The 12,048-nt window shown below is 38.3% G+C and overlaps 1 protein-coding gene across 1 annotated transcript in view; it reads right to left on the bottom strand.

The window, feature by feature from the left end:
• Window positions 1-12,048, bottom strand: part of OTOGL (otogelin like) — a 180,171-nt gene that overhangs the window by 76,754 nt on the left and 91,369 nt on the right. Inside the window, exons 27-30 of the mRNA XM_018049083.1 lie at window positions 8,780-8,929; window positions 7,731-7,850; window positions 1,818-1,934; window positions 492-648 (exon numbers count right to left, since the gene is read on the bottom strand). Coding sequence (XP_017904572.1) covers window positions 492-648; window positions 1,818-1,934; window positions 7,731-7,850; window positions 8,780-8,929 — 544 coding nt within the window. The remainder of the gene's footprint in view (window positions 1-491; window positions 649-1,817; window positions 1,935-7,730; window positions 7,851-8,779; window positions 8,930-12,048) is intronic.

Raw genomic sequence — 12,048 nt, 5'->3', positions numbered from 1 at the left:
GTTTATTAAATTTCCTAAGATTATTTTACAAGTAGGCAAATATATTAGCCAGTCTACAGTCCGCTGAAAGTGTTAAAATCATAAGCTGTTTATCAGATGATATACTATCTACAGGAGTAAATGAAAAGTTTAAAAGGTCAAATCTGAATACAAATTCAAAATGATGTTTTTAAAGCAATGTTTCTTATCACTAGAACAGTGGAATTTCATAGCCATAAGAGAGTTATAAACAATTTCTCCAAGGATGGTACATAATTTATAGTTCAAATGCTACAGTGATAAGTCAAACACAGAACAGAAAAACTTACTTCAGTTTCTTTTACAAATCCTTTAGCTATATTACAATTTATGTACCTCGTCAAAAGAATATAAAATTTACTCATCTTAAATTTGAGTTCCACGGGTTCCATGGTATCATTTCTAAGATAGGACAACATGACTCTCCTCATAAGCGTCCCACCTAATGATGATGCTCTAATTAGGGTACTCACAACAAACAGTAGACGATCTCCAGTGAACAGAAACCCCTTCCTGACAACACTTGTATGCATATGCTGCTACGCTTGTGCATAAACATTCACAGTCCCCACCAAGATTACAGTTACACGTGTCTTCATGACAGTTTTTAGCAAAAGAAGTGACATCGATCTGCAATGAAGTAAAAGATAAATTAATTTCAAAATGTACTAACTACAGTTGATTAAAATTCAGCCTTCTAAAAGAAAACTAACTGGTAGATTTTCAAAATTTGCTGTAATCAGCGTAACACTGCCACCTAGAGAGTTCTAAATGTCTCAAACCTCTATTTGCCCAAATGAGAAAAGAATTTATTAGGCAAATGTAAGATCAAAGAACTAGCAAAACAGGGAATAGGACTGACAAATACCATTTCAATATCTTCATTACAACAGATTCATATTTTGTAGAAGCTCATTGTTTCATTACTGGCATATTTGCATGACATTAAAAGAATGTTCTGCTTCCAAATGTACTGTTTTTAATAATATCTTAAACTGTTTTTAACACTTCTATTGGGACCTAAAATTGTTATGTTGAAAAGACATTTAGAGAGTTAATGTCTAAATAAATTACATTCCATCTTGGGATGTACTTCTAAAACTATTTTAAATGTGCCACTAATAATCATTTTAAACTATACTTTGGGTTAAGGAGAAGAATGCCATTCGGTGCTGTTCTCCGAAGAAAACTAAGCATATATAGCTTTGATAATGGACATAAAAATGTTTTGTAAGCTGAAAAAGACCATTAACAAATATTATGTACAAATGTGCTCTGTTAATAAGATGACATGAGGAAGAACGTAAATTACCTAATGTGCCAGTTCTATAGAAAAACAAATTACCAAATCAGTCTTCCTAATAAGGGTTAGGTAGCATACCTAACCAATGGGCAGCTAAATTATTTGTCCAGTTAATCTCAATATTATAGACACTGCTGCTGCTGCTGCTGCTGCTGCTGCTGCTGCTGCTGCTGCTGCTGCTAAGTCACTTCAGTCATGTCCGACTCTGTTTGACCCCATAGACGGCAGCCCACCAGCCTCCCCCATCCCTGGGATTCTCCAGGCAAGAACACTGGAGTGGGTTGCCATTTCCTTCTCCAATGCATGAAAGTGAAAAGTGAAAGTGAAGTCGCTCAGTCGTGTCCGACTCTGTGCGACCCCATGGACTGTAGCCTACCAGGCTCCTCCGTCCATGGGATTTTCCAGGCAAGAGTACTGGAGTGGGTTGCCATTGCCTTCTCTGATAGACACTGCAGTACTTTTTTAAGTTGGAAAGTTTAATAAAGTATTCACTTACCACATTGCGACAAGAAGCAAAAATATCACTGTACAGAATGGAGCATTCTTTCTTGGCATAAGGAAATTTGTTTTGATGTGCCTCGCAGGGTTTAAATGATTCAACCGGGGTTTCGCACTGTGGAAAAAGTTAAGGGAGAAAAGAAAGTTTTTAATGAGGAAATTTCTGAAGCTGAAACCAGAGTAACCTAATCTGACTTCAACCACTACAATCATATCTAATATATTCTCAGTCTTTTAGACAGACTTTACCGAAAGCACCTGCGCTCAGCCAGCTCATGTTAATAGCATATGTTATTTTTGAAAGTTTCACTAAATTTACTATTAAAACCATGACAATATTAGAGAGTGAAGTTAAATAATTTTTAAACTGTCAACTTTAGTGTTACATGACTAAAAATTTTTCATAAGCAAGTTATTCTTTTTCCTTTAATTTTCACATCTTTCATTTCTATCACAAGCCATCCTCGGAGGAGTCACATATACTCAGGCAGCTACAGTTTTGCCTCGCAGATACTCAGCAATTTGGTCTCTGCCTCTCCTAATCCACCTCCCTCAAACTGGCCTGGAAAAGGTGATCATTGATCTCCTCATTACTAAATATAAAGACAATTTTTCAGTCTTCGTCTCATCTGATCTCTCCCTGTCTCTGACTGTTTAGTACTTTACCCTTCTTACACGGCTCACGTGTTTCTGGCGGCAACATTTTCCAGTGGGTTTCCTCCTGATTCATTCGCTGCTATTCCCCATCCTCATTCCACTTCCCTTCTCTGCAAGGCTTGACCTTCAAGTCTTTATTTTTTTCATTCTATACACTTCTCATGCCTTCAGCAGACTCTGCGACTCCATGGACTATACAGTCCATGGATTTCTCCAGGCCAGAATACTGGAGTGGGTAGCCTTTTCCTTCTCCAGGGGATCTTCCCAACCCAGGGATCAAACCCAGGTCTCCTGCATTGTGGGCAGATTCTTTACCAGCTGAGCCACAAGGGAAGCCCCCTGTATGTAATAGTAACTGCTGAATCCCAGGTCTCTTTTCTGAAATCTCCAAACTTGGACATTTCCATATTTCCATTCCAGATCTCTTTCCTGAAATCTCATTTCCACATAAAATCTCTGTCACTTCTCTCTCAACATATCCTGACCTGTACTTTTCTTTACACCACTGTCTTGTCCCCACTATCCCCTATCACCAACTTTCCTCTTTGCCCTGTCTTGTGGAAAAGCACCAGTGTCTAACCATTAATCCAGGAAGACAGGAGACTTTCTTGAATTCTCCAAATCAATCTTTCATTTTGAAATCCTTTCAACAGAGTCTGGAGCCCAGTTTCAGGTGTCTCTCAAATTTGGACAGTTTTCTAAATCTTCAAAATGTAACACTTCTTAGTTGGATTATAAGCACCTAGCTAGTTAAGAGCCTTCGAGTCTAGATCCTAGCACACAAATATGCAGCCCTGTATTTTGCATTCCAGCCATTCTCTACTTCATACCATTTACCACAGCCATAATGAATTGCACAAAATTCCTGTAAGGTACCATACTCAGGTTCAGTTCAGTTCAGTTCAGTCGCTCAGTCGTGTCCGACTCTTTGCGACCCCATGAATCGCAGCACGCCAGGCCTCCCTGTCCATCACCAACTCCCGGAATTCACTCAGACTCACATCCATCGAGTCAGTGATGCCATCCAGCCATCTCATCCTCTGTCGTCCCCTTCTCCTCCTGCCCCCAATCCCTCCCAGCATCAGAGTCTTTTCCAATGAGTCAACTCTTTGCATGAGGTGGCCAAAGTACTGGAGTTTCAGCTTTAGCATCATTTCTTCCAAAGAAATCCCAGGGCTGATCTTCTTCAGAATGGACTGGTTGGATCTCCTTGCAGTCCAAGAGACTCTCAAGAGTCTTCTGCAACACCACAGTTCAAAAGCATCAATTCTTTGGCGCTCAGCCTTCTTCACTGTCCAACTCTCACATCCATACATGACCACTAGAAAAACCATAGCCTTGACTAGAAGGACCTTAGTCGGCAAAGTAATGTCTCTGCTTTTGAATATGCTATCTAGGTTGATCATAACTTATGAACTCCTTATTGCCAAATTCAGACTAAAATTGAAGAAAGTAGGGAAAACCACTAGGCCATTCAGGTATGACCTAAATCAAACCCCTTATGATTATACAGTGGAAGTGACAAATAGATTCAGGGGATTAGACCTGATAGACAGAGTGCCTGAAAAACTGTGGACAGAGGTTTGTAACACTATATAGGAGGTGGTGATCAAAACCATCCCCAAGAAAAAGAAATTCAAAGGGGAAAATGTTTGTCTGAGAAAGCCTTATAGCTAGCAGAGGAGAGAAGAGAAGCTAAAGGCAAAGGAGAAAAGGAAAGACACACCCATCTGATTGCAGAGTTCCAAAGAATAGCAAGGAGAGATAAGAAAGCCTTCCTAAGTGATCCATGAAAAGAAATAGAGGAAACAATAGAATGGGAAAGACTAGAGATCTCTTCAAGAAAATTAGAGATACCAAGGAAACATTTCATGCAAAGTTGGGCACAATAAAGAACAGAAACAGTATGAACCTAACAGAAGCAGAAGGTATTAAGAGGTGGCAAGAATACACAGAAGAACTGTACAAAAATGATCTTCATGACCCAGATAACCACACTGATGTGACCACTCACCTAGAGACAGACATCCTGGAATGTAAAGTCAAGTGGGCCTTAGAAAGCATCACTACGAACAAAGCTAGTGGAGGAGATGGAATTCCAGCTGAGCTATTTCAAATCCTAAAAGATGATGCTGTGAAAGTGCTGCACTCAATATGCCAGCAAATTTGTAAAACTCAGCAGTGGCCACAGGACTGGAAAAGGTCAGTTTTCATTCCAGTCCCAAAGAAGAGCAATGCCAAAGAAAGCTCAAACTACCACACAGTTTTACTCACTATATATGCTAGCAAGTAATGCTCAAAATTCTCCAAGTTAGGCTTCAACAGTACATGAACCAAGAACTTCCAGATGTTCAAACTGGATTTAGAAAAGGCAGAGGAATGAGAGATCAAATTGCCAATGTCTGTTGGCTCATAGAGAAAGCAAGAGAGTTCCAGAAAAACATCTACTTCTGCTTCATTGACTACCCTAAAGCCTTTGACTGTGTGGATCACAACAAACTGGAAAACTCTTAAAGAGAAGGGGATACCAGACCACCTTACCTGCCTCCTGTGAAATCAGTATACAGAACAAGAAGAAACAGTTAGAACCAGACATGGAACAATGGACTGGTTCAAAATTGGGAAAGGAGTATGTCCAGACTATATGTTGTCACCCTGTTTATTTAACTTCTATTCAGAGTCCTGGCATATGAAATGCCAGGCTGGATGACTCACAAGCTGGAATCAAGATTATGGGGAGAAATATCAATAACTTCAGATATGCAGATGATACCATCCTTATGGAAGAAAGCAAAGAGGAACTAAACAGCCTCTTGACAATGGTGAAAGAGGAGCATGAAAAAGCTGGCTTAAAACTCAACATTCAAAAAACGAAGATCATGGCATCCAGTCCCATCACTTCATGGCATATAGATGGGGAAACAATGGAAACAGTGACAGATTTTATTTTCTTGGGCTCCAAAATCACTGCAGATGGTGACTGCAGCCATGGAATTAAGACACTTGCTCCTTGGAAGAAAAGCTATGACAAACCTAGACAGCAAAGTACAGACATTACTTTGCCAACAAAAATGTCTGTCTAGTCAAAGCTATGGCTTTTCCAGTAGTCATGTATGGCTGTGAGAGCTAGACCATTAAGAAGGCTGAGTGCCGAAGAATTGATGCTTTTGAACTGTGGGTGTTGGAGAAGGCTCTTGAGAGTCCCCTGGACTGCAAGGAGATCAAACCAGTCCATCCTAAAGGAGATCAGTCCTGAATATTCACTGGAAGGACTGATGCTGAAGCTGAAGCTACTTTGGTCACCTGATGTGAAGAACTGACTCTTTAGAAAAGACCCTGATCTGGGAAAGACTGAAAGCAGAAGGAGAAGGGGACGACAGAGGACAAAATAGTTAGATGGCATAACCGTCTCAATGGACGTGAGTTTGAGCAAGCTCCAGGAGATGGTAAAGGACAGGGAAGCCTGGCATGCTGCAGTCCACGGGGTCACAAATAGTCAGACATGATTGAGCAAAAACAATCACTATGCTCAGGCTTCCCAGGGGACGCTGCTGCTGCTAAGTCGCATCAGTCGTGTCCGACTCTGTGCGACCCCAATGACGGCAGCCCACCAGGCTCCTCCATCCCTGGGATTCTTCAGGCGAGTACTGCAGTGGGTTGCCATTGCCCTCTCCCCACGTGGTGCTAGTGGTAGAGAACCTGCCTGCCAATGTAGGAAACGTGAGACATGGGTTCAGTCCCTGGCTTGGGAAAATCCCATGCAGGAGGGCATGAGAGCTCACTCCTATATTCTCGCCTGGAAAATCCCATGGAGAGAGGAGCCTGATGGACTATAGTCCATGGGCTTACAAAGAGCTGGACACAACAGAAGCAACTTAGCACAGAGGCACCATATCACTCTAGTCTTCCTGATGCCTCCTAAAGGGCTGCTCCTTCCTTTGCTGCTACCCCCTTTCCCATCACCTTCAGTTTTATAGTGCCTGTGAGTCTTGGGAGAATCAGCTCAATGGCATCTTGCTTTGACCACAAACTCCGTGTTGTATACACCTATATCAAAGCACCTGTCTCATAGTGCCATTGTTAACTTTTCTACCTCATCTGCTAAACTAAATTCCCAAGGTCAGCGGCTGTTTTAATCATATTATGTGTTCATATCTCTTGGAAAACATTAAGTGCTAAGCAGAACTTACTGAATGAAATTTTTTTTTTTAATTTTCAGCTTTGTCCATTAGGTACAAATGAGTTTAAAATTCTTTGGTCTAAATATTTAAGTATGATTATAAATTAAGTATTCCTTAATTCATTTTATATCAAAGAATAAAATCTTTATAATTTTTAATGTGGACCACAATGAAATATACTGCTTAAATTTTACTAAATTGGGTGAATGTTTAACCTCAATCCCCTTTTAATTTTTTAAAGAGATTTAGATATATTAGTAAACTAGGCAAAATAGTAAAACAACTAATCAAATAGTAACCAACCAGGAAACTGTAGTTGCAGACTCTAATTTAGTTAGAAAACTAGGTTTAGAAAAGAAGAAGAAAAGAGTAGAACAAATTCCCATTTTGACTGTTTTCTTGGTTCAGCGTTTCTCAGATTGTATCCCATAGAAACCTATTTCTTTGAGAACTGGTATACAAAAACATAAGCTCTGTGTCAGTAACTTTGGGAATTCCTTCACACACATCCCTCTCCTGAAGGCATATAATGTCTCAAAAAATCCTTCAAAAAAGAAATATGCCTGACTTAATTCATCCTAGCTGCTCCCTAAGGTAGTGGGCTATGAATTCACTCTTTACCCCACCCCACACACAGCCATGTCTGGAGAACAAATGGTAAGAAATTCTTTCTTCATTTATTCATTTCCTTGAGTTGACAAAAGATACATCACTAGAAATACAAATACATTGAAAGAGCGTTAGGAAAAGCATGAAATTAGAGGATGAGAATTTGAACATCATCTCTGTGACTTTCTGGATACACAATAGTAGGCAAGTAATTTAACCTTCCCAAGCCTCAATTTCTTCATCTGTAACATGGAGTCAATACCCTTTATATTAACAGATTGTCACAAGGATTGCATGAGAAATTAAATGTAAAAGCAGTTTGACTTTGTCAACTATAAATTATTAACAAATATTACATAAAATAGTATTACCTAAATAAGTTTTCCTGTAAGAATAAAATGTTTTCATGGGTAAGTACACCAGAAAATATTTGTTTTGCTCTAAAATATATATATTCCACTTACCTGTCCTAATGCCCAACTATCTCCAAATACCTGGGCATTTCTCACTTCCAAGTTATTGGATGTAGTCATGTCATTTGAAGTACATTTGTCAAAGTTTCCACATAATCCGGATAATTTGTTCTAAAGTAAAAGAAAATTACCATGAAATATTCTATATTCATTTCAACATTTAAGGACTAAAATTTTAAACATCTAAAATAATAAAAATATCTAATAATATTTGGTACAACATTTAATAATAAGCAATCATCAAAACAATGTAAAATATAAATTGAAAAGAACTGTAAATGATCCAGACTGAATATTCAACCATTAATGGATAAAACAAACTAGTACATCCATACAACAAGAGTATCACCCAGCAGTAAACAGGGACAAACAATTAATTCATTCAAAAATATGAATGAATCTTGAATGTGTTTCATCAAGCCTAAGAAGCCAGACCCAAAGGACTATATATTGCATGATTTCATTTATACTGTATCCAGAAAAGGCAAAACTATACAGTGGTTGCCTAGGGTGAAGGGTAAGAAGTAGCCATTGACAATAAAAGGGCAACACAGAAGAAATTTGGAAGCTGACAGATCTGTTCTTTCTAGAACTGTGGTGGTAGATACACAACTCCAGGCATTTGTTGAAATTCATACAACTGCAGATCATAAGATATATTATTTTACATTGTTAAAGAATTTTACTGTATGTAAGCTTAAAAATATCCAGAAAATGGCAGAAAAGATGGAACACAAATTGTAATAAATCAAACTGTATTACAAATAATATCATATAATCATGCTGTAGGGAGTAGGAATAAAAGAAGCTAAACTAAGAAACTTTGGAAAACTGGATACTGTAAAGTTGAAGTTAAAAAGAATGGTATGCAACACTTGGTAAAGTTACTCTTCCCTGGGATCTGAGTTAGTTATTCTAAAAATATAACATCTCTCAAAATAAAACCTCAATCGTTTTATTTCCATAAAACATTAAAAAGTCAAATGTAATTTCATCTCTTGTATCTCATTTAGATTGACCTACCAAGTAAGTTGACTTACCTTCCACTGTGGTCCAACTTTGATATGGATGGTTGTCTTCTTATCCCAAAGAATAGTGATGTCTTTCTCTGGAAAGTATACTACCATGTAGTACCCTGCCTTCCACAGCTGATATGTTGGTTTATTTTCCAGAAAAAAACCTGATCGTTTCTTCAAATAAAGGGAAAAAACATAATAAAGAAAAAAATGAATTTCTTATTTTCTCACCAAAATGCAAACATTAATTAAATTAATATCCGTCAATAAGTATCTATGTACTAGTATTTTTGCTTAGCCCTATCTTTCCTTAATTTTATAATGAAAGCCCTATCTTTCCTTAATTTTATAATGAAAGACAAAACAAGTGAATAAAATAGGAAAAACATAAAAGTGATAACAAGACACAAACTGGTAGACAGGCTCCAGATAGATAAATGGGCAAAGAGAAAAAGGTATTTCAGTTATACAGAAGAGCAGTCATGGCATGGGGATACAGTACATTAGGTGGATATGTTAGGGGAAGCGCACTGACTGAAACCGCCCACCCTGGCCGGGCACCATAGTAACCATTTGCATGAGTTGTTTTATGACAGGAGGTTCTGGTAAGGAACATGGAACTAATAAGCCTCCACCAACCGGGAAGAGTTCAGGAAAGGTCAAAAGGAGACACCGCATGTCCGACCTCCTCCCAGAATCCTCCTCTCTGGCATCCATCTTGGCTGAACAAGGCATGCACCACCAGGAAGGACTCTGAGTCAGAATGATTAGCTAAGGACAACCTGGAAACTAATCCCATCGCCATAAAACCAGAGATCTCAAGCCACATGGTAGAGCAGTTCTCCTGGGTTCCCTTACCCTGCTGCTCTCCACCCGGGGGCCCTGTCCCAATAAAGCCTCTTGCTTTGTCAGCACATGTGTCTCCTCAGACAATTCATTTCCGAGTGTTAGACAAGAGCCCAGTTTCGGGCCCTGGAAGGGGTCCCCCTTCCTGCAACAGATATACCTGCTAACCCAGCAATTCTATTTTGATGGTTAATAAATATGATTGAGTACCAAAAATGTCAATGGACATGAATCTGAGCAAACTCCAGAAGACAGTGAAGAACAGGAAAGCCTAGTGTGCTGCAGTCCATGGGGCCACAGAGAGTCAGACAGGACTCAGAGACAACAACAACCAAAACTGTATGACTTTGCATAATTGAAAAACTTAAGCACAAAATGTGTGTGTGTGTCTATAAAGAGAAAGAGTTGGTAAGGAGGATGAGGAGATGAATTTCCATCAAAGGAACTTAGGAAGGCTTCTTGCAAGACGTAGGACATATATTATTGATCTGTAAGAGATCATGAATAGGAAAATAAAAAGGGATGGAAAACAGAATGAGGAAAGAAACCACTGCAAGCAAAGGGAATAAAGGCTTGAGGGGCAGGAAATTCAAGATTTTTACAGAACTGGAGAAAGCACAGAGAGCTACAGCAGGGATTCCATGACAAGCATAGTCTGAGCCCCTTTGCCATCAAGTCACCCAGTACAGTCAATGGCTGTTATTTCAGGTGCAAAATGCCTTCAACAGAGGATTTTGAATAGTAAAGTGACAGACGATGTTTGTGTACTAAGAGAAAATAATGTGTGTGCTAGAAGGGATAATAGCAGGGAGAAACTAGAGATGGAATCCATTGGGAAAATTTAGAGTACCTTCAAACTGAAGTAAGACTATGCAATGTTCTTTATGGGTAAGAGCTATACCCTATAAAAGATTATGCTGACTCTAACACTGAAATTAACTCACATAATAATTTTTAAAATACATGGTTAAGTCAAAGTAAATAAAGCAAATTTTTAACTAGAAGCAAAACTTAAATTGTGAAGGAGATATGAAATCCTTTGGTTATTTTTTCTCCCAAGTAATAACAAAAGCATAATTTGGGAAACCCTGTACTAGAGTACATTTTTATAAATCTTTCACAGGGTAAATTAAATAAATTCATATTCACAAGAAGTTTTCAGTCTCCTAGCAGCAGCAGCAGACCAACATCATACTTGCAAGTGCTCAGTATATTGTATAGGACAGTATATATTTTGTTAGTGGACTCTACGTAATCTCATTTCTTTCTGCTTCCAGGTACCAAGTTGGAGTTATGGGGCAATGCCCTCAGTACCTGTAAGGGTCTGCATTCAACCTGGAAGTATACTTGTGTCCAGGTAAGCAAGGCATTTAGTAATAAAGAAAAAACACTATGGCAGGTCAAGAAAGACTACAAAACAAAGGGAAAAAAAGTCCCTGTTTTTATCAAGGGGGTATACATTTTCATTTCACTAGGTCCACAAACTTTCGCCTACCAGGCAGCCATATCATTCTCTGCCATAGAAGCTATTTTTATCATTTTGATTACACTTTTCAGGACCTTTTCATCATCTGATTTGTCTTTGGCTTTATTATCTGTCTTCCTCCCTTTGTGAATGTTAGCTCCTAGAAAGATGTACTTTGTCAAGTTTATGGCAGTATCTTCACCTTCTAGATCAAGGGTAACACATATTTTTAATACCTTCTTGCACTGGCCTACTTATAGTTCTCAGCTTCCAGCCTGAGCAGCAATAATCAAAGCAAGTAAGTGAAATGTTTGTGGCTTATAGCTCCTTTTCAATCCATGAAATACTTTGTCATATATTTTCCTATTAAACTTCCCTCAGGCTGGTTGACATATCACTGGAACATAAAATAAATTTTGGGATAAGATTATTGGACTTCCTTCAGATTGGTTTTGTATTAGTTATCCTGATGTAAAAGCACACCCTCTATATTTGCCTGTAGAGCTAAATCCTTCATTTTTATTAGACAGGGCAGTTTGCTACAAGAGAACAGTCCTCTTTGGTCAGAAGGAGATACTATGCTTCTTTCTTTTCAGATTAGGAAGCAAAGATGTCTCTTCTTATAAGAATGAAGTATTATGCATTGCCCAAAATAGAGACCTCTACTTCAGAGGTGAATTACAGCACGGTAAATAAACTCTACTGATGTTAGAAAAATAAATTATAAAAGTAAAGAATTAAAACATTTACAATACAGCTTAAATAAACTCATAAGATATTTATATCCTACATACTTGATAAAATTAAAATTGTATGTTAATTGAAAAAAGAACAGGTTTTTTTCCTTCCCCTAAGTGAGCAATCCATCTGCCATAAAATAAATGGTACTTATTTTCACTTCTGACGTTCAAGAAAAAATATTAACCAGGGATTTGTTAGGGTCAAAGTATTTTTATGATTTTTCTTCATCTTCTTTTATACT

Source organism: Capra hircus, chromosome 5, assembly GCF_001704415.2.
Source record: "Capra hircus breed San Clemente chromosome 5, ASM170441v1, whole genome shotgun sequence".
NCBI lineage: Eukaryota > Metazoa > Chordata > Mammalia > Artiodactyla > Bovidae > Capra > Capra hircus.
This window is presented reverse-complemented; position numbering and strand designations above follow the sequence as displayed.